The sequence below is a fragment of the Typha angustifolia genome, chromosome 7, assembly GCF_048772165.1.
Source record: "Typha angustifolia cultivar Huaian chromosome 7, ASM4877216v1, whole genome shotgun sequence".
Classification (NCBI taxonomy): Eukaryota; Viridiplantae; Streptophyta; class Magnoliopsida; order Poales; family Typhaceae; genus Typha; species Typha angustifolia.
In genome coordinates this window covers 11,145,301-11,169,418 of record NC_133245.1, presented here as the reverse complement: position 1 = coordinate 11,169,418, position 24,118 = coordinate 11,145,301, and the positions used below count along the sequence as shown (strand labels likewise).

General features: G+C 34.8%; 1 protein-coding gene across 1 annotated transcript; it reads left to right on the top strand.

Moving 5' to 3' along the window:
- The first annotated feature begins 160 nt into the window (after positions 1–160).
- On the top strand, positions 161–16,609 carry LOC140763538 (RNA polymerase sigma factor sigF, chloroplastic). The gene is made up of 9 exons (XM_073101767.1): positions 161–440; positions 940–1,088; positions 10,118–10,239; positions 10,318–10,560; positions 10,655–10,931; positions 11,025–11,255; positions 12,121–12,261; positions 14,890–15,087; positions 16,009–16,609. The coding sequence occupies exons 1-9, from the start codon at positions 350–352 to the stop codon at positions 16,303–16,305; spliced, it is 1,749 nt and encodes a 582-aa protein (XP_072957868.1). The 5' UTR covers positions 161–349; the 3' UTR covers positions 16,306–16,609.
- Positions 16,610–24,118: the final 7,509 nt, after the last annotated feature.

Genomic DNA, 24,118 nt, shown 5'->3' with positions numbered 1-24,118 from the left:
ATGCTGCCTCGGGATTCACGCGGAGAGAAATCCATCTTAAATTAGCATCTCGAGGTGGCTTAGTACGGTTGAGCGGCCGTGATCTTCCACTCACTCTCTCCACCAGCAACGCAGCAGCAGAACCTCATCCTTACGGGCCCTTCCGATTTCTTTCTATTTTATTTTTCTATTTCTTTTTTCCTTCCTTTCTCTCTGCCGTTAGAGCAGCCTCAGCCTCAGCCTCAGCCTCAGCCTCACTTCTCTTGCTCTCCCTTCTTCTTTTCCCAACACTCATCACGGATTGTTGATATATAGATAGGGTGGAGAAGAATAGACTACTGGCGTGGCCATTTTCCCACACTTCGCGGGAATGGATGCAGGGAAGAGCCTCCTCTCCTCGTCTCTTCCTTCTCCTTCCTATCTCCCGAGAACCCACTTCAGGAATCCAGTCTCCACCTCAGGTAGCTATCGATTGGCACTCGTTTTTTTTTTTCCATAATCACATTCCACCGGTTTGAATCCTCTTTTGTTGCACTTAATTTTAAGAACAAGTACCAGCTGACCATCGATTATAGTGAGTATTTACCTTATAGGAAAGACATCCAAATAGATGGTGGATTCTATTTGTTTTGGCAATTGAATTTGCACTAGAATCAGTGTACTGTTGTATCGAATATGATAAAAAAAATCTACCCTTTTTCCATCAACAAGAGCATCCTTTTTACGCAGTGTGCTTAGTGCCTTTTTTTTTTTAAGCTTCAATTTGATTGTCTCAGCATCTATGATGGAGCTGCTGCATATTTCTAGTAAATATAACTTTGTGAATATCAAATTGTTGCTCCCTTGTAGTGGTAGGCATGCAATTTTATCTTTATTAGCTGCCAGCCCAATGGTATGCAACATTTAGGATTATTTCGGCTACTGAAAAATGGGTTTTCTGCAATTACTTTTTTTTTGCAGTACAAATGCTACATGAGCACACAAGCCGAGTGGTTGCCTCCATGCCAACATCGTCCACTTTGCGTCATTTTCCTACATCAGTTCTTTCCTTGGAACAACGTGAGGATTATAAAGGCCACTATTTCTTAAAGGATGAAAAGGTTGCCCAGGTAATGCTCTTGGACATCCACTCTTATTTCTACACATAGAACAATAAAACCATACAAATGATGGATTATTCTGTTCAGACAAAAGTTTTTCCATTTTAAAAATGGTTTTACTTTAGCTTTGTATGCTTGTGTTGTTAATATTAGGCCCAGATGATAGCTTGGTAGGTAACTAGAAATACAAAAATTTTTGCTATATTATGAAATATACTATGAGAAGAATATCATAACATGTTCTAGTAAAAAAGCCATTTCAAGAGTTTCAAGTTTTTATCCATATCCATAAAGTCATCCTAAAATGCTTACGAATATAGTGATCTGATAATGAAAGCATTATAGAAAAAATGCAATCAATTATGTTATACAACTTTCTTCTTTCCTCCATTCTCATCAAGTAAATCTAGTTCAATGCTATACAGTGATTTATGTTGAAAATGTCTGTGGGGATCATAAATTAATAAACAACTAAGTTCCTACAAACTGATGCCCTTTTAGATAGAAATCCCTGTCCAAGAGTTCACAAAGGGCTAAATTATCAAAATTTTCCTTCTTATACTCTGGAACAGAAAATAATTAAACTGCAATGCATGATTCAATATAATCCATTGCCACAAGGCCCATAACTATGCAGTGTATTTAAAAATAGGATCACATGTCTATGCAACCTAGTCAGTGTCAGAGGAAGTTAGAAAATGTTTACGCAGTGAATAGTTGAAACCTAGAAAAGAAACATAAATTTATTTGCAGAATGGTCCTGAGAGCATTAAAGGTAAAAGAATCACTGCTTCATGAAAGTTTTTGAGGGAAGACTATACAAATACTTTGAATCTCTCAATGTCGGCATTGAACATTTTTAAAGGGTGACATTGAGCTTACACAAGAACGTCACAATATGAAGTCGCCAATACCTGCAATTACCTTTAGACATCAGATATGACTCTGCATGTAAAGCTAGGAGCACCTAAAGAAAAATGCTCTAGGCTCTTGGTGCAGGCAATATTTTGCAGTGAAGATGAGTGCTAGGATGCGTAGGTAAGATGTGTATCAGGGGCTTTTTAAGCTTGTGCCCAAGTTCTAAGAATGCACCTTCAAGCAACAAGGAAATGTAAATCTACATCATACATATCATCAACAGCACCCAAAAAGCTTTGTAAAAGATCAAATTGTCAAACTGCAACTCCCCACAATAAATATTTCTAGTATCTACACCTGTCTTCCAATTTTAAGGTCAACTCACTATTGGATTCTCCCAATAATGAGTGCAACAATTTCTCATGACATATTTGAGCTCATGGCATCTAGGAAAAGATCTTCATAATGATAGGGAGTTTCCCAGCTATTTATAAGTTGGCATCCTACTTTTATAATTGTCATAAAAGTAATAAACCTCATGCTTAATTTCTACTACCATGTTAATAAAAACAAAATGCATTTTGTTGCACTATCTCTTGAGAAAAATATATCATGTTACTGCACTTTACACTAAGAGCCATTCATGTGGGTATAAGAATATGATAACAACTACGAACTATCTTTCATTTCTATTATCTAATGCTACCTCTAGTATGCAATTTGAATCATTTCATTTAAACCCCTCACATCCTAGTCACTAGACTAATGCACTATGATCGAATTGTGCATACAAGAGTATGGATTGAAAAATAATGGAAAGCTTGGGAGGTGGGAGAAGGGGTAATAATGATTGATGGAAGTCTACTTATTTCTGGTATTGTAACAGGCCCATGTGTCTCATGTGAACAAGATTTTCTCAATAGCTAGTAAAAGATTTTGATAAGTTCTGACTCGATAGATCTTATACCATAACAATTTAATAGACAAAAAATAGAAGAAACCAACAAACTGTAGCCTTCTGGCGAGTTCAACCAACTTTAGAGAAAAGATAAAGAGAAGAAAATACTTTATTGCTTGCCAAACTCAAGTAAACCAACAAATAAGTAGCCTCCTTATTGATCTAATCACTCAGGGGCAAAATAATCCTAAACCCATCAAACTCTATAAAAATAAATTAATTTAATCAATGATTTAGTTGTCGGGCGTTCAAATGGCTGGAAGAGCATTCGAACACATCAACAAACTTTCGTCTCCATCTGACTCGTTCGAATAGCATGGCAAACCCAGTCGGGCATTTGAACTATTGGCCAGATGTTCGAATTCCTGACCCAAATTTTGTCTATTTTGGCAAATCTCCTCCACTAGTCGCCTGATGTCAGCTCTTCTAATAGGGAATTGGAATGGAGCGACTAGACTTTCATTCATATCACTTCTCTTCCCTTAAAGATGAACCTTGTCCTCAAGGTTTAGATGTAAACATCTCAGCTATAACTCGTCAAAATTCTTTTACGTAATATCCTCCAATCATAATCCTTCCCAATGGACCAATGCTTTGCGCAGTAAGGCACCTCTATTCTTAAACCAGAGAAAATTTCGAGTTTCATCGTGTTCCATAGCAATTTTCCCAAAATCAGCAATTTTAGGTAGACATGGTACACTGCGCCCTTTCTCGGCTACCTACTTTATCAGTAGAGATCCCTTTGATGCAGACGGAATGCCACCTATCTAATCCTCCAGTAACCTCACCATCTTTTGGCTACGGTATGTGGTGCCCAAACCACCCAACCTAGATCCCATTGGTTTCGCACCACTATTAGTGACTCAATTGGAGTCATTTCCATCATCATCATCAATAATGGCCCCGCTTTGCGACTCATCATCCATTTCATCACCCGATAGGCCGCCCCCACATCCCTTTGCGATTGGTACTTCTTTCCCATTATCCTGAATTCCATTGTGAAACTTTCGTAGTCAAAGGTGATCGGTTCCAAACTTTGGAGCTACTCCACCACCAAGATGACATTAGAGCCTTGTAGTCCTAAGGGCTATGTATTGATGAGGAAGTGGTAGTCTTGCAATCGGACCTCCACATCACGACAAATCTCCCTACACTCCAACCTTTAATTGGCAATGGTGGGCCCCCCAAAATTTCAAAACTTTTTGTTAACTAATGGGATCACTGCCATTTATACTAAATTATTAATAGTTTTTTGTTTCCCATTTTCAAATCTATTGAGCTAACCATCTAAACAAAAATAATTATGTGGGACCACATACTCTTAGATCCACACATTTTAACTAATTTCTAACCCGAGCCGTACTCAACAAAATAAACAAAAATAAAATCCTAGTAGCCAAGAGCAAAGATGTCACGACCCAAAATAGGAATCATGACCGGCCATGCATCTCAATATGCTTGAGATGCACGAAGCCTTAATAATACTCTCTACGTATACGATGACAAAATAAATAAATAAAATGAGAATGTGCTTATTTAAAATTTTATTACTAATTGCAATCAAAATAAAAACAATGTTAATGTTTTTGAGTCTCTAAACTAAATAAAAATAAAAACTTCTAATCTAAAGCACAAAATCTAAAAGAGCATAAAGGTAAATAGGTGAATCCTAAGTGGAGGTGGAATCCGGGTACATTTCGCTCAGTCGCCCCGCTGACTATTACCTGAAATAAATAAACAAATACAAAAAAAACAATAGAACCCATGAGCCAACAACTATAGCTCAGTGAGTGGAATCCACTCGAAAACCAAATAAATTTTAAATCATGTTAATGCTGAATAAATTAAACTAAAAGCAACAATATCCATCACAATATGCAATAGGCAGGCTCTCTAAATAATAACAATGATAACAATAGAGAGATGTCACAACTTATAAACTTGCATATTTTCAACATATTAACATCTTTTTGATATTTATACTGTCATATGTCTCAATGGGTCTAAACCCTGTGGATCCACATCAACTAGAAGTCACCTTGAGATGACGCTCGGGACTTTTCTTCATAGCTGATCCGGTTAGGGTCATCAGAGGGTATCACCCTTTGATCAACACACTCTGTCTTTTCCTCTAACCGTTGAGAGAAGTTAGAGTCACCTAAGAATTTTTTTTCATTCTTCCTAGGACTGTTCCCTAACCCTGCTAGAATCACCTAAGAAAGTCACCGCAGTGATCTAATTTAGGACTTTCCCCTGGACTTCCAGATAGATTTGAGTCACCACGGAAAATCGCAAACGATTTATACCGGGACTGTTCTCTAAGTCGTATCAATACTAGTCTCATTTTTCTTTTCATAAATTTTAATATTAGTACGAAGTATGGTGATGCACTGAATATAATAATTAAATGCACACAGAAAACAAAACAATTAAATTTTTGCATGTACGAATGAAATAAATAGACTTGCATACAGAAATTGCAACAATTTAATTTTTACACATAAGGGTGAAATAAATAATTTGCACACAGAAATTTACATGTTCTGACAAAAAATACGAAATACAATAAAATAAATATGTGAGTGACCCCACTCACCTGAGTCTAGGCAAGACAACCGAAACCTCAAATCTCTAGCTCACGTACTAGAATTCACCGCCTTAAATAATAAATAATATTAAAATTTTTAATTTGAATAATAATAATATTTTTAAAATTTAAAAACCAAAAAGAACTAAAATGGGTTTAAAATTACCCATTGGATTGGGCTGGGCTATTGCTGGCCCAGCCCATTCCAAAAAAATTTTAAATTAATCGGGTTGGGCCGAGGCCCAGCCCAAAACTAGGTGGACTGGGCTACGAGCTAACCTAGCCCACCAAACTTAAGTGGTTCGGTTCGGGTTTGTGGATCCGAAATCCAAACCCGAACCGAACCCGACTTAAAAGGAAAAAGGGGTTTGGCTCGAGTTTCACCCGAGCCCAGCCAACCCCTTCTTCTCTCTCGCGGCCGACGCGAGAAGGTGACTGAGGGAGAGGGTGACCGCCGGCGACCCCATCACGACCACCCTTCAACCTCTCCTTTCCCTCTCTCTCTCTTACTCTTTCTCTGTCGTCCTCACGAGGTGGAGAACTCATCACCGACAGTTGACACGGAAGCCAACGCCGATCGGAGCCACGAGGGCCCCGCAGAAGACATCTCCGACACCAGGCTTGGAGCGCGAAGCCTCCGGTGACGATGCGGTTGCGACTCAAAGCCGCCGGCCGGCCAGATTTGCCGACGAGGCCGAATTCCGCGAATTAGGTATTTCTGATTTACCTATTTAAATTTAAATTAAACTAGAGGGATGAGAGAGGGCTCACCGGGGAGGAGTGTGGTGGTTCCAATTCCCTCCGGCGGTGCTTCGGCGATCCGATCCCACAGCAACGACTCCGACGGTGAGGAAGAAGCAAAAGAAGGGAGGAAGGAGAGAGAGAAGAGGGCTGGGGGGGTTGAGGAGAGAGAGGATTAGGGTTAATTTATAGATTAGAAGAGGATTAAATCTAATCCGATTCGGATTAGATGAAATCCCTTCTTTTCCGCGCTTCGCTGCGTACCGGAGAGGGAGAGGGGAGGGGCTGCACGTGCAGAGCACGTGCACCCTCCTCTCTCAACCCAAATATTTATTTATTTATTTATTTTTGGGTTCTAACAAAAGAATTAATCTTTTTTTTCTTTTAAGTCTTTTTCCAATGCCTCATTTGATTAGAAGAAAAATAATGAAGGATGATAATAGAAAGCCACGGTAAATCTATCATTGCATTAATAGCACTAGGTAAGTATTTATTTCTTTTTATACTAATGTTTTTTTATCTAATTGATTTCTTTCCTATTCTTACTAGGTTTTTATTTCAATTATGGTTGGTCAAATAGAAATTGGTGGTAATGAAACAAATATTGATATAAAAAATCATCAAATTATTGATATAAAAAAAATCTCCCGTCAAATCCTAAATTAAGAATTATAATATCTAATTACCACCTAGATATACAACATAAAATTAGAAGAAAGTATTTACAAAGGGGTCCATGTCAATCAATGCCATAAATTTTATATAGCAAAGTTTGATACTATATCTCGACGATTTATTCTCACCGAGTGCGAATATAAATTTTTAGTATAATTTAGAGGGGCAAAAATTATTGTACATTTTTTATCATTTAAAACTTTAGTTGGTACTCTTAAAATTTCTTGGTTTGCATTTTATATAAGTAAAATATAATTTGATATATTTTTTTATATAATTGACTTCATAATCTTGCTCCCCCTCCTCCAATAAAAATTCTTAGCTCTGCCATTGGCCTTGTATATCCAACTTAGGGGATCTTCACCTAATTACTTTGGAACGTTTAGACGGGTGATACGGGGCTGAAATCCCCTAGCTTGAATGTCCTCAAGCGCTCTAATAGATGTGATGACCGACATTCCATCTAACAGAGCTAGCATTTTGGCGATGCGCATCATTTGTTTCGTCACCTCATCGATGCTATTGTTAATTACCTATATAGTCTCCCATGTTCCGACTGTGTCCTCACTTTTTGATAGAAACTCTAGTGCATTGAGATGGTCTTCAACTGATATCAGCTATGTCTTCGACATCCTCCATGACTTTGTGGTGAGTTGATTAATGGATTTTAGTCAACCGGGCACAAAATCTCTAATATCAATTGATAAGTTTTTACGCAACAAATTCTATCAAGCATTATCACAGTAGTTTAATGGACAAAAAAAGAAGTCAACAAAACCTAGCCCTTTGGCTAGTAGGTCGACTTGAGAGAAAAGAAAAAGAGAAGAAAATACATTATTACTTGCCAAAATCAAGTTAAAATAGCATATAAATAGCCTTCCAATCAAACTAATCACTTAAGAAAACAAAACAGACCTTAAAGTTGTCATACTCTTTAAACATAAATTAATTTAATCAACGATCTAGTTGTCGGGCATTTGAACGGCTCGAGGGGTATTTGAACTCATTGGCAAACTTTTCTCTTTGTCCGAAACGTTTTGAACTTGTTCAAACGACATGATGAACCCAATCGGGCATTTGAATGGTTGGCCAAGCATTTGAATTCTCGGCCAAAATTTCGTCTATTCCGATGAATCTCCTCCTCTATTAGTCGCCTGATGTTGTCTCCTCTAATAAGTCAACTAGATTGGAATGACTAGACTTCCATTCCTATTAGATTTTGCTTATAAATGAAGCATTTCATAGTATGTTTGTGCATATTTTATTCTTCCCTTCCTATCAGATTTTGCTTATAAATGAAGCATTTCGTAGTATGTTTGTGCAAATTCTATTTTTATTTAAGTTGTATGGGAAATATTAGCGGACAAGCATATAGAAGAGTTAAGAGTCTCCTATTATTTAGCCTCCTTTTGGTAATGCCAATCAGGTCGGATTGGATTGCATCATGAAGACAATGGGCTCGATGAATTGAATTTATTTATCTTTTAAATGATTTATGTTTATATCTCTTATGTAATCCCTTAAGGCAAGTTTAATTATGTTATGTAAGCCCTTAAAACAAGTTTAGCTATGTTATGTAAGCCCTTAAGGTAAGTCTAGTTAAAATATGTAAGCCAATAAAATAAATTCAATTGAGTCAAGTAAATCACTAAAACAAGTTTAATTAAATCATCTAATCCTTTATGGCAAGTCCTAGTTTGAGTTGTATAAACCTTTATAGGACTTATTGTATCCGACCTATATATATAGAGGGGCTGAGCTTCTTTGTTTATTCATCCAAGCATTCAATAAAAAATTAAGAATAATATTTTAGCTTTAGACTATCTTAGGAGTAAGAGTAAAATAATCTAAGAGTAAAAGTAAATTAATCATAGTCGTTTATTTTCCTAGAAGTAGATCTAAGTTAGAAACTCTAATTTTATCTCTAACCCATAGCCACTATCATCTTCATGAGCCACCCTACCTTACGGCTGTCCACCACCATTCTTGGCCGTCTGTCACCTTCCAACGATCGCCATAACATCGAATATTTACCGTTCTATCTTATTCTGACCTTGCTTCTCTATTTTATTTATATCTTTTTATCTTGACCTCCGATTTAGTTAAGACCAAAGCCATTAGAACCCTAACTCATGAGACTACCACCACCTAAGATTTTCATAATTTTCTTATGTCCGAATTAGTTCAGATCTAGTTCGTGACACTTGGGCTCTGTAAATATTTTCTCTTTTTTCTTCCTTTGTCTTACCCTTTTTGTTTGGTTGCTCCAAGAAGATGTTCTCTTACATCTTTAGCTAGGTTGTGCTATTTTTTAACAGAATACTGTCATGTTTTTGCAGGAAACATGAATCAAACTTTACATTTTCTCCAATGATTTATTCTTTGATGCAGATTAGCCCAAAAGTCTCTCCTTACTGTAAATGTGCAATGCATTCTACAAACTTTAGTACTAAGATTGAATATCTTGTTATGTTTTTAAGATAGCATCAAACATGAGCTTTCACCTTAATCCTTTATGTGCTCAGACATGGTTGTAGTCATAGAAGTCTTAAATTTTGTTTCTTTTTTTTATTAAATAGCATGGTATTATCATGAGAAGTCACTATATTTCTGTTTTTCTATCAGGAAATAGAAATACTCTTGATATGTTGTTAATTTGAGGAAGGAAATTTCATAATTGATATAATGATGATGTTTTCTTAATGAGTTTTCATTATATTGGTAGAGACACTGTTAATAAGTTGGTAACTTGAGGAAGAAAATTTCATATAATGGTGAGATTTTCTTAGTGATATTACGGGAGATCTTCTTTAAACTATTAGGTAGTAATATTGAGATACATATGCATATTGTTCCATGACTAGCATCATAATAGAAAGGTATTCAGTACACTCTCATTATTTATGATCAATGTTGTGGTCCAAGAAATGTTTACTTTTCTCTTTCTCCAGAAACAATCGAATGTTTTGTTTTGTTTTGCAGAGATTTTCCAGCGAGCACTTATTCCCAGTTATCTTTTTTATATGACCTATCATGTTGACCAAATATTTTATTCTCATATTATAATTTTTTAGAGTAAGGCTTCATAGGATGTGCCTTAATTGCATTAGATTTTCATGTGCATCCTTGTTAGCATCTTCATTTGGTCAGTTAATTGCTGACACATTTGCTTGATCCATGACACGTTCAAATTAATATCATTCTGTTTAACTATTTAAGGAAACTCTGGATAGGCAGCAATTAGAGACTGGAACATCTTCTTGTGAAGAGAATGAAGAGCAGGAATTTGACCAATATCGGAAATATTTTGAACGTCAAATGCTTTATCAGTCAGGATTCTGGTATGCTTGTCTATTCGAACATTTCTAATGCTGGCTTGTTTATTTCTGAACCTAATATGCTTGTTCTCCTCATTTCAGGTTGCCACCTACATGCAGCAAGGAAAATCCAATTTCAGTCTCAACTGAAGAATTGATTGCACATGAGAATACTGCAACTATAGAAAATGGAGCTAAGGAATTTGAGAATAGTGCAAATTCTGTAACCCCAGATGATGTCCTTGCCCTTGCTAAGAGGGCCATGATGGCCACAAGAAAAGCTGCTGTACTAGCAGAAAAATCCAGTATCTTGGCTGCAGAGTTGAATGAGCCACATTTTCATGGGTTTGTTTCATTCCTTTAAGGCCTTCCTTTTTTACCAATAGTAAATTTAGTGCTTTAATCTTATTGCTGCAACTAAAATATGACTTGTTATCAGTGCCGATCCCAAAGAATTCTGCAAGGATATCTTGACAAGGGAAGAAGTAATTATTAGATCAAAAAGAATATCGGAGAGGAGACCCAAGAAGCGGAAGGTCTCAAAGAATCTGGACAATTTTATTTATGATGTCCCCAGTTTGAAGAACACTAACATGAGCAAGAAGATTGATAAAAGTATTGATCTAAATGATCCCCTCAGATTATTTTTGTGGGGCCCTGAAACAAAACAATTATTAACCATTAAAGAAGAAAAGGAGTTGTTTGTTCAGATACAGGCATGTTTTTGTCCTCTCGTTCTCTTGCAAGATTTAACTTTGTTAACATGGTGTAGCCCTTTTCTAATGGTTCGTAATTATAATTCTTAACAGGATCTTATCAGATTGGAAGAAGTTAAGCAAAGACTTTCTGTTCAATTTGCTCGTGAACCTACCTTAGCTGAGTGGGCTCAAGCTGTTGGAATGAGCTGCCAAGATCTGCAGTCTCGCCTTTATTCTGGAAAGCGCAGCCGAGAAAAGATGATTAATGGTAACCTGCGTCTTGTGGTACATGTAGCTAAACAATATGAGGGGAAGGGTCTCAACATTCAGGATCTACTGCAGGTAGGTTATCCTTCTCCACTTACTACATGCTGTACTGGTATTTAGTTCTCTGTGTTCATTTATCTTCCTTTATTTATGCTGACTATTTATCTTTTGATTATGGTGAAGCCGTTGCTGTGTTAATTTTTGTGATCTTTATGTCTTCCCAATAGCAAGATTTAAAAGAGCCTTATCGCCTATTAGATTGGGATTGATTACATGAACACTATCTTACATGAATACTATCTGCCATTTAGCAAGACATGTGTTGATCTTCATCTCATCTGTTGACTATAACATGAATCAACTCCAAACTATTCTACTGTGGTTTTGATTTTTCTACTTTTAAATTCCATCTATTGTTAGTCAAATTGATGATCTTTTCCTTCCATTTCTCTGATAATCCAGATGAATTTTATGCTAATCAAGAGAAATATCATTCGGTTGTTTAACAGCCATCCAATTGATAATCACTTAACTGAGAATAAATGAATCCTGAAGAAGTTGAAGATATATTGAGGAACTTTAGACGTTGTTTATAATGAATGATGAACAATGTGAAACAATGAAACATTAATTACTAGATGTCACACTGTCCACCCCCCTATGTATTCTTGTTATTAATCATGAAGAAGTTATGCCCTGTGAATATGAATCATTTCCATATAATTACACAAAATCAGAGAAGGTAGGGTCTTACTCTTATATTTGCCCATTTCAATTTTTGCAGTTGCAATATTTAGATTACTTTGTTGGAATCATTGAATTGTTCCATTCTGTCATAGCAGGAGTTGATAGTTAATTTCAAGTTTGAAATAGCCCTTTGTTCTCCTCTTCAAGATAATCGAAGTGCATTCTTTCAGTATAAAAGTATCTGTTACTGTAGGAGGGAAGCAGGGGTTTGATGAGGAGCTTGGAGAAATTTAAGCCTAAAGCAGGATGCCGGTTTTCAACTTATGCATATTGGTGGATACGTCAATCTATTAGGAAGGCCATATTTCAGAACTCGAGAACAGTTCGATTGCCGGTATGAATGGCTTTCTTTTGTATTTTCATTAAAACTGAAGTGTTCAGACTTTTTTTTAAAAGATAAAGTCCTACATTCAATTTTGATGCAATTATCCAACCAAACCTGCGGTTATTTTATGCATACAAGTGTTCTTGCTGCATCTATGCAAGGTGCACCTAGAGGCTGCCACTTTCTGGATTTTCAGCTATATTATCTGTGGTAAAAATTCCCTTATAGGTGGGAATTGATTGAGGATATTGGAAGGGAGGATGATGGATTTGGAAGTCATCAGTTTTTCAATCCCCATGAGTTTTTTCTTATTATTATGAAAAATACCCTTGAGATGAGTAAATATCCAGTATCTTGCTATCCCAGTATACATGATAAAATGGTCTAGTGATAGAAAAAGAACTTGAAATAAGTTACCCTTGAAGCAAAATTCTGTGTTTGTTATAAGACAAGGTAGAGTCAATAAGTTATTCTGATTATCACAATTTCGTGGTACCTGCACTGATCCAGATTACAGCAGTACATTTGGGAACTGGGAAATTCATAAGAAGTAAGCCTCTTGCTTCCAGCTGTATCTCAGCACATACACATAGTAACATGCTCATTTTATAATAATAAGATTCCCAAACTCTTTAATTCAAATGCTTTGTATTACTGAGTTATTACTTCAGATTGCTATCAAAGGTTAAGTTCACTCTTTCTTATCAGGGGTAAAAAATATGATAGATACAATAGTTATGATGTTCTGCGAATGCAATATAAGCACTCTACATACACATATGTGTTTCTCATCTAAAGCGTCAAAGGGTACGGGACTAGTTTCATGTAGGTTAGTGAGATCACAACCAGAAGTGCAGTCTCCAAAGTAGCTGACCAATATGGCCAATCTAAGAAGCTTGCTTACTTCTAAGCTCTAGCCATATCACATCAGATACTATGTAGAACATGAAACTCGCTGGATACTTCACAAAAAAATAGCTGGTAATTCCATAACGGATCCTATTTTTCCAAAATTAAAATAGAAAAGTGGATACTATGGATACTTGGATACTTTGAAAGTTGAAATGTAAAGTCAAATTAAACATTCCTATTAGTTCAGAGGGTTCCATTTATAATAAGACTCGGGCCCAGAAGTTGATATTGGGATTATCTATGAATTTTAAGGAGATTGATATTGGGATTTCATGTCACAATGAACTTGTAATTTACAAATTTAAAATTCTCTTCTTTTCACTCAATATTAGTAATTGCCAATTTATTAAAAATTATTAGCTTTCTAATGAATAGTTAGATGTGCTTGGCATGTACCATTACATGTTACCAAAATATAATAGAATACAAGCACTAACATATTACCAACATTAACTTTATATTTTCATTTAGAGAGGCTTTGTCTAAATTATGTATTATAGATATAAATTCACAATGTATTCTTAGCGTATCATATCCTTGTTTCTCACGGTTGCCCATACTGGGATATTCGTTTTGCATACCAGTATCCATGTTTCGTAGTGGTCAATTAGTTGTTATCGCAAGTTTGAAGTCAGCAGAGGGAAGAAGATAGTAACAGGTTGGATCAACATTATCCATTGTAAAATAGATGCAGCGACAGCAAAACCTAAGATCTTCAGTATCAGCAGCGACGATTACGATCTCGACGAGATGTGCATTGAACCAGAGAGAGATATTTGCTGACAGAAGAACACATGCCAGTGAACTCATTGGAAGATGTACAGTCGAGCGTAGAGGGATGCACACACTATATCACTTGTCGAACTCACATGGAAAAAATAGAGCACTTGTGCAGAAGGAGTTTGACAGAATAGGGAGACTCACATTGTGTGAGAAATTGACTGGGAGAGAACTCATGCTCGTGATGAGTTCGACAGGGATATGAGACATGTCATGTAATTTGGGGAGTTCAATGTGAATCGGGGACTTGTATTTTGCGTAACAAATTGACAGGAAGGAGATTTTGCTCCACATGAGGTGTCTAATAGAAAATATTATTGCTCTAATACCATGTTGTAAAAAGGAACTTTTCTATTATTTTTTACTAGGCTAAAGAATATATAGGCAGAATAGGTATGATGTTCCCTAGCCACAATACAAGGACTCTACATACATATATGCATGAATATAGATCTTTGAATTGCCAAAGCTTCTTAACAGTGACAATTGATAGCCACTAGTTAGAAAATGTCTCAAGATTGTAGGAAACTAGGAACGACCTTCATAACATTCGAATAAAAGTACACAACCTCACAGAAGGAGAGGAGAGCCAATTACTAGGCAACAACCCCATTTGTCAATTTTGTAAAAGAAATTCATTGATTTCAGCTTGAAAAGAATTGAGTCTAAACATGTTGATGAGCTTTCGGCACTTGAAACTTCTTGAAATTGGTTGCTAATATCGTACCAAAATTTTTATTTTTTGCAAAATACTCCGTACTCTGTCTTACTCATTCTCATGGACACTCAAAGTAATTGTAGTTTATCTAATAGTTTCGGATCAACAAATTTCCTTGACATCTTCTATATTGATATCTGATTTCCGAGAATTGCTTGCTAATGGAAAATCAAGTAGCATTTGGTCTGATAGAAGTAAAATTCACTTATCATATTCCATGGTTGCAGGAGAATGTTTTTGCAGTTCTGAAGAAGATAAAGACTGCAAGGAGATTATACCTTCAAGAAGGCCATCTACCTACATACGAAGACATAGCGAGGCGTGTTGGGATCACAACTGAAAGGTTGCGAAGTTTGTTATTAACATCTAGAAAACCAGTCTCAATTCAAGAACGTCCTTGGTCAGATCAGGATGTCACTTTCCAGGTAATTATGCTAATTAGATAGCAGGAAAAAAAAAACTGTTGATATGTTTCTCAATATTGAGCTTTTATTCCGTTGCCAATTTTAGGTGAGCTACTTGTAGTTTTATCATTACTTGTTTCATAATTTGTTCCTTTAGTATTTCTTTTGATGTTAACACACATTCTTTTAGTATCCTCTTTTTCAGATCTTGAGCTTTCACATTGAGTCATTTTTAAGATCTTTATTTAAATTTTTGTTTCTCAGCATGCTCCCTTCTGAAAGCTTCCATTGATTTACTGCAATATCTATCTGAACACTCTTATATTTGCTACATTCGTGTTGCTTTACTAGCCCCCTGTTGTTGCCCACATTCTTAGACACGAATCTTTTTCCCTTTTCTTGTCGCATAATTTTTCCTTAGCTGCTTGAAAATGTAAGGATTTGTTGTGCCTATTGGGCAATTGGTGAAGCGGCGTCCACACTGGCATGGCAGGCCTGCCGTGAGGCACGGCACTATGCAGGTTGTCCAGAATTGATCTGATTTCCACTGGTGGATTGTCTATTCAGTGACTTCCCCCTTTTCAGGTTGACTTAGTTAACGATCCATGAGGGCGATGGCCTCTCTGAGGTGCATATGATTGTCTTATAAGTATCCAAGGCCAGCATATATCGTGTTGATATAATGATTGTCAAATTTCTTTCGTACATAATTACAAGAGCAAGCACATTATGCCATCTCCGTGTTATTGGTTTTATTATCTTCCTTGTTTCCTGTATGTATTTCTACATACAAATCCATGTAATTCCTTTTCTACACTCATAAATTCAAGCTCGATATTTAAAAAGTTGTTGGACATTTTCTATATCCAAATACACTGTATCATGTCTAAGTCAATTTACTGCTGAAGTTTGTTGTATCAAGAGTTCACTTGATGGTTGCAGGAAATCACGGCAGACCCGGAGGTTGAAGTACCTGATCTGAAAATAACCAAGATGATGATGAGACAGCATGTGGTAGACCTCCTTAGAATTCTCAAACCTAGGGAGAGGACAATAATTCTCTACCGTTTCGGCATCCATGACGGTGAGCGAAAATCTCTCACTGAGATCGGCAACATGTTTGGCCTGTCGAAAGAAAGGGTTCGGCAGATAGAAAGTCAAGCTTTGGAAAAGCTGAAAGCAAGTCTCCCAAGCCAAGGTCTAGAAGCTTATATGGAATTGATAATTCAAGGAATCTAGGTGCTCATCACTATATTTGCTCTGAAGCTGCTGGTTTTGATTCAGTTGTTCATTGCAAATGGCTCGTTCTATGATTAGCGTTAAATATAAAATATACATCTCCAACTGACTGTACATTCGTTCAGTTCTTGTAAATCTCTTATGTGTCAAAAGGAATGACTTCTAATTGTTTGTTTTTTGTTCATCTTTTTTGAGTGTAGTGGTGTATTTAGTGGAAAAGTGGTTTTTTTGCTATAAATTTTCAGAACTAGATTTCCTCGTTCAAAAAAGTCAACTGTTATAGGAACTTGTTCAGTTATATATGCTTTTTCAAGAAGAATGTGGTCCAAATTAAGTGGATGCTGTGATAAATAGTTAAATAATAGAAAATTTGTGAAGGCATCTTTTCTATTAAGAGCTTTTTATAAAACCCTGGGCTTTTGCTAGTTTTTTTAATTTAGCATATAAAATTAAATGCATATATATATATATATATATATATATATATATATATATATATATTTTTTTTTTTTTTTTTTTTTTTTTTTTTCTATAATCGATGTAATATTTTGTTGAAGTACACAGGATTTATATATCTATTATTACAAATAAAGAAATAAATATAATTAAATTGCAAAAGCCTCTATAAAGCCCACATGATTCGACTCTGTGCAAAGGAAGTCTAATTACAATAGTGAACTAGGGTTTGTTGTATCCTTTGGAAAATTTTGCTCTAACTCAACGTGAATAAGTCGGTCTGAAATAGTAGAATATATATGTTTAGATCAAGCAAGCTCTAACATACTTTAATGCAAAAACTCTAATATATCTTAATGCATATGTAATGACTTAGTCTAATATTCGATATATAATGAATTAGCTTAGTACTGCATACATAACTCCAAGCATTATATACATAAAATATATTAATTTATTTACCATCTATTCTATCAATCTATTTTAAATTAAATCAAAGGGTATTTTAGTAATTTTTTCTTTACCTTCACTTTATATCACATCAAACATAATCATTATACCCTTATTCCATAATATAAGTAAATATAGGAAAAGATATTCCTATAATAAATTTCTTATTTTATTAATAACAAATTAGACTTTATTATTCCAATTTCACTCTATTTCTAATGTGAACAAGGCCTTTTAAGTTTTCAACGCCAACACTAATTTGCATTAGTATTTTATTATGTAATAAAGATATCTAAGTTCATAGAGAGACTAAAAAAGAAAAAGAAAGGACATACACAGATATGACTTTGGTCACAATATAATATTTTGTATGAAAGGATGTCATAACATTCTAGTTTTCGACTAAAAAAATTAGGTTCTTGTCTGTATCGACACAATTTATAACTCTATAAAGACTATAATAGAAAAAAAAAACTCATATTTATAATTTCATCAAAATGAGTAGCACAACGGCTTGAACTAGAAGCATATAATTCTACTTTATGGCCTCTAATAGTTTATTATCAACTGGTTGAGGTATTGCTAACAATCCACAAGATATTACAAGATTTATAATGAATAGAATGTTGGATGTGATTTTAGTGTGAATGTGGGTCTCACATAATGTGAGACTAAATTAAATGTAGTCTTTTCAAAATCCATGTATATAAGAGTTTCTTAGAATCATTGTACAACTCACATCACTTTAAGTGGCTCATTATTATATATTCACACCTGAGTTAGTTGAGTCAACTATGAGACTAATATCTAATATCGACTATCAAAAGCATACCAACAATTCACCAACATCATGAGGTTGGCATAAAAAGAAAACTCTATACTTATAGCCTTTCTCCTTTTCTCCCTTAAATTAGGCTACTCTCGCCTCTCAACATATCTAACTCTATTTGATATCCCCTAATCATCTACAATGGGTCTAAGCACACTATATTATTTTAACATAATAATTTTTACACTTTTAAAACTAATTGATGATTTTACTAATCTACCCCATTAATGCAAACTATTTTTCTAAGAATTCTACATATAATCAAATTTCTCACTATAAATAAAACTTTTTGTATAGGATTTTGGTTTTTTATATTATTTTAAAATAACTTAATATATTTGTGGATTTAGGTGATACCAATGGTAATGGCTTCCACTTTGCAAATTATTATGTGCTAATAGTAAGATAGAGGTTTTATCAAAATAACCATATTTCCTTTTGTGAGATTTAACCATATTTTGTTAAACCTACTAAAGTTATATTATTTAAATCTTACATTTTAATTTTAAAGTTTTCATAAAATTATCTTATGTTTTCCTTCCTAACCATTCTAACTTCTCTAAGGCATCTAATGATGAGCTAAGGTTAAACTAACTAGTGATTTTTAGTAATATATTATGTATAGACTTAGAATATGTAAGTCGCTAAGCAAAATAATCAACATTACATATTCAACGTTAAGCAAAGATCAATCAATAATTTGAGGAAAATTAATTCTATGTTAGCCTAAATACAACAGAGTTAGCAAGAGTAAATGAGTGTCACCAATCCTCTCCACTAAGTAAATTTTTTTGTTTTGCTTAAGAAGCCTCCCAATCCACTCAACTCTCCATTATGATGTATTTATAGAGTAAAGTGGTTATGATGGAAATAGGAGTTTTTCACTTTGCAAATTATTTATGTGCTAATAGTAAAATAGATGTTTATCAAAATGATTATGTTTCACTTTGTTAGGTTTAACCCTATTTTTGTCTTGCTAAATCTACCAAAGTTGTCTTAATTAAATCTTATGTTTTAATTATTTGAAGTTTCCATAACATTCTCTTGTCTTTTTCTGCTCAATCATTCTCGCTTCTCTATGGTATATGGTGATGAGTTAAGGTTAGATTAATTAGTAATTTTTAGTAATATATTGCATATAGGACTCATAGTATGCAAGTTACCTAGCTTTATAAATATCAACACTTATTCAGCCTTTATTGATGAACCAAGGACTAATCAATAATTGGGAACGATTAATTCATGTAGGTCTACATGCAATGGAGTTAACGAGAGTAAATAAGTGCTACCAACCCTTTCCCCTATAAATTTTCATACTTTGGCTAAGAAGCCTCCTCATTCATCCAAGCCTCTCTTAATTAAGAGTCTCTCATGAGCCCTTAAAAACACTCTTGGCAACCACTCCTAAAACAAAAACAAAAAAAAACACTTAAATATATTGGCCACAACTCTTCAAAAGCTCCAGCCATCTTGGGGGCTTATTTTCTACCTCAGTTTTTTGTAGCCCCATACTACAATATCTTCAAAATTCCTCTAGCACATTTGACCTGAACCTAAAGTGTCTAAAAGATGGTTTTGTCGAATGGTGCTTCAACCTGATTGAAATATTTTTAATAGGTATTCTCCTTTAGCCTATCTCACTAAAGAAATTGTTAGAAGGTAAAAATTGGTAGCCAACTTCAAGTTATTGATATAACACCTGATTTCTTTTACTATTAAGTTCTCTTTTAAGATAAATATAATAAACATATTCACGAGGGTCGTACATCTTCTATTAGTGCTTAATCTTATCCCCTGATTTCAAAACTTTCAACTATTGGTAGAGGAGATCAAATCGGCACCGATATGAGTGTAGTTCATGAAGTTGGACCAACTAAGAATAATATATTTTAGATTATCACATACAAGAACTTGCTATTTATTTATTACAAATGTGACCATCTCGGTTATAATTTCATGTTTTCTATAAATATGATACCTTTCTGTTATTACTATGCTACTAAGAGATGCGACCTTTTTAAATCTTTTAGTAGGTGGCCTAGGGTTGTGTGCTCTGTTGGTCTAGGCTTCAAAGAGATAACTTCAATCAAGCCTTTGATCAAAATTCAACAAAAGGATAGACGTGACCATTAGCCCGAGGAGTGATAGGTGGTGGCTCTCCCTCATCATTAATGATTAATTAAGGTAAGACCAATTATGTTATTCTGACTTCCTAGGGAGGTGAGTTTACTACTCTCATTGTAGGTCATCAGGCCTTGAGATTATCTCTCAACGACGATAATGTTATCACCGATCTTTTGCTGTTAGTCTCTAAATCCTTTGCCATTAGATCATGTATCTATTCCTAGATTGCATATCTCTATGACAAATTTATAGCCATTAGGAAATCTTCTTGATCCTCATTTTCTAACTCCTCAATTATTGCGTACTAATCTAACTAAAGTTGACAAAGCCTATGGGGCCTTGAATAGTAAGGTCTTAATTTTGCCATACTTCCAAAGTACACAATAGTGGCCAATTCTATAAGTAATGTGATTGATCCTATGGATACTATGAAACTAACATCCCTACTCTTGTGTCTAACCTCCACATTCTAAGTTACTCCTACTTTGCCAAACTTAATGGTTACCAGTTTCCCAAGTGGCTTACGCTACATTCAATCTATTGCAAATCAATTTTCTACTATGGCTAATAAAGCTTCCGAACAAATAAATTGTGATTTTATTTATCTTTGATGATCCAAGTTCTAGCTCTCAAACCAATCATTCTCCCACTACTCCTAGTGACTTTTTTTCCCAAATCTCTCATCTCACACTCCCAACCATCAACCGCCAACCCCAAGTTGCTACCACCTCCCCTTTGCCTTCTCAAATTTTGACCTTCCCCACTTATACTAGTTTTAAATTTTCTCTAAGATTGTTTCTTGTCCTAATGTTGAACCCTAAGCATGAGGTTCTCGTGCTTCCAACGACCACCACTCTTGCTGCTGCCTAATATCAAGCTATGGCTGTTGTTGTTCTTATTCCTGATTAAGCAAATACTAAATTTTTCATCAAAAATCTCTCGGCATCGTCATGCCCAGTTGAAGATCATAAGCCTCCCCGAAGGCATAAACTCCATTAGCAACCTCCTAGTTTTTGACAATGACGATAATGACAAGTTGTTTACTATATTGGAAATTCTTGAGAACTTCAACTCTTTTTTGAGAAACTTTCTAAATTGTTGGAAGGCGAACCTTGAGAGCCACCATCTATGAAGGCTGCAATTGCTCCTCCTCATTTGTAGGATGAGATTTTTGGCCTTGAGTTGCAACAAGAGGCCAAGATTTAGATGAAGGTACAAACATAGTCAGTCTATGAATGAGTCTTCCTTATTTAACTCTAAGCTTCTTACATTAAGTATGGAGAGGCTATTGCAGGCAAAGAAGAGAAATGTCATGCTAGTGGAGAAGCTTGTTAACATTGCTCTTGTAAACTCGAAAGATCAAAGAGGTTTAGTTAATCTATTTACTATGACAATATTGAGAAAAATAGATGTTGAATTTGGTTTTTTATAATATTATTTAGGAATATTCCATATTTATTATTGAGCTATATGAGAGTTAATCTAATGTTGTAATTTATTTAATTAATTAAAGATAATACTATTGTTTATATAGGCTCATCATCATCTTTGTCATCTTTGATTACCTTTTATTTTTATGCTTCTAATTTTATTATCTATATTTCTATTGGGATATTTTGCTCTCCTTGTGAAGGTATTTATTTTACTAGCTTTTATCCTTTGTGACAGGATATAGGCAAATAGGTAGTCAACTAGAAGATCAAAGGAAAAGAGAATGTGATACATAATTGAGCTTGAGCGAAGAGTGTATGCCTTACTTGGAGCGATCCGCGGAGTTGATCTAGTAACAGCAATAGCTCTTAAATTGACTAATATGAAGAGAATGAAGAGAGTCATAGCCCCAATTCAACATGTTATCACTACTTGCATTTGGTTTTCTTTATATCAACTTAGTTAAGACTATTAAATTTTTCTCTTAAACTAAGTTTAATCCTTTAATAATTTATGATTGCTTTTCTATTCACATTGATAAAGATTTGGAGTCTAGTCTTCCCCTTCTATCTTTCCAACAAAAAAAAAATCCTCAAGTCTTCTTAATTAGTCAAATTGCTACTATGCTTAAATTGAAGTAGCGTGAAATAGATGTAAGCGTTAGCTTGGAGATGAGGCTCGCAAAGAATATGTGAATTTGCTGCCAATCCAACTTTTGATCTAGGTCAAATATTTGGTGAGGCGGCGATCAAGCCGTGCTCTCCTTTTCCATGGTAAAATAATTAGTATATATGCTATAATTATAGGGGAATTACCAAAAAGGGGATCATTCTTCTTGTCTTAATCTCTTTTCTTGTTAATCTCCTAATATGTTCATATTTTTTGGAGACCCATACTACTACCCCTAAGCCATTTGCTTTAATTTATAGGCTCCATCCTAGATAGTCTCTTTGTTTTGGTTACTAGAGCAATGGGTTGCATTATGGTTTATTGGCAACCGTCAATCTTGAAGGTCTCAATTTTCTCATCTGTTAAGCTATCCATTGCATTGTCTTAGATATTAATAGGCATTTAATTTCTTTCTACAATTTATGCTAATACCAATTCCTATTCTTTAATCGACGTTAGAATGAATTAGATATTTTTGTGCTTTTGAGTTTTCTTGGTTTATTATTGGAGATTTTAATTGTATTATCAATCCTACTAATAACGAAGGTGGTGCTTAATTTGAAGTTAATTACTCTATATGTGCTTATAAGAGATTTTTTGACAGAGGTTGCTTTAAATTGATTTAGATTATCATGGTATTTCTTATACACAGTGTAATAATAGGCATGACAATTCTTGTATTTTGGTTTGTCCGGATATAATGTTTGTGAATGCTTTTTTTTAGCTTTACTCCTTATATTGTTGTTTCTCATCTCTCTCATATTGCTTCGAACCATTCCCCTTTGGTTGTTCAGTTTGGTGATGAGCAAATTTGGTCTCGAAGTCCCCCTCCACAATTTCTTGTCCTGCATCAATTATCAATCACAATCTCTCCATCTTGGTATTTCTTTGCTCAATTGGAATCGTAACTGTCTTGGTTGGCTTGAGTCCCATCTTTCCTCGGCTAGGTCAAAAATTGCTTGCTTGAATTGAAAAGCAAGGAATGGTGACCCTTATCTCTAATAGTGACACCTATCTTCTAGCCTCTCTCAATCACAAGTTTGTTGCCATCCTTAGACAAATATCCTTTAAGTACATAGTAAATCTAGCTCCTCTTGGATTAAGGAAGGGAATGAGAATTTTAGGTTTTTCAATTCATCACCAAATTCATAGATAGAGAAACCTCATCGCTAATTTGAACAACCGAAAGAGTGATGGTATTTCGAGTTGCATTTGATTGAACATGATTTTTTATGAAAAACTATAAGGTGAGGATGTTGAAGGGTCTTTTCTCTTGGACTATTAGCTTACAATTATATATGTGATTTAATATGATGATTTCTCTAGGACCTCTCTGAAGCAAAGGTGAGATAGGTTTTGTAGTTTATCTAGGAGGTTTTTTTATGTGAATAACTTTATGCTAAATTTTGTAGGATCTATTAAGATATCTTAGGCCCTTAGTTAATTTGATGATCAATTTTCAGAAGTCAAGGACCTTACTCTAGACATGGGGCCAAACCTTTGTCACTTTTAGACTTAAGAAGGTTCACTTTGCTAGTGTTGTAGATTATAGGTGTATCTCCTTTTTGTTCTCTGATGTAAATAGGGTGCTATATAATTATGATGATTAAGTAGTGATATCTTCTTTTCTTTTAAAAAATAACAATTAACTCATCCTTCATTTTAATGGTTTTCATTTTGAGGAAACCCTATACGAAAAATAATTATTAGTGACACAAACAATTTCAAGCTTGATATACAAAAGAAACGAGATAGGGGCGGGGCGATGATCCTTGAAACACTCGACAAAACACTAAGAGAATATAACAATGAGGAACAACAATGTGAACGCTAATTATCACCGTCGACAACTTA

Excerpts from the sequence above, each read along its gene's own strand:
- LOC140763538 (XM_073101767.1), top strand. The coding sequence starts at position 350 with ATGGATGCAGGGAAGAGCCTCCTCTCCTCGTCTCTTCCTTCTCCTTCC. Across the intron at positions 10,240-10,317 it reads CTTTATCAGTCAGGATTCTG|GTTGCCACCTACATGCAGCA; the intron begins GTATGCTTGTCT and ends TCCTCATTTCAG. Across the intron at positions 11,256-12,120 it reads ACATTCAGGATCTACTGCAG|GAGGGAAGCAGGGGTTTGAT; the intron begins GTAGGTTATCCT and ends CTGTTACTGTAG.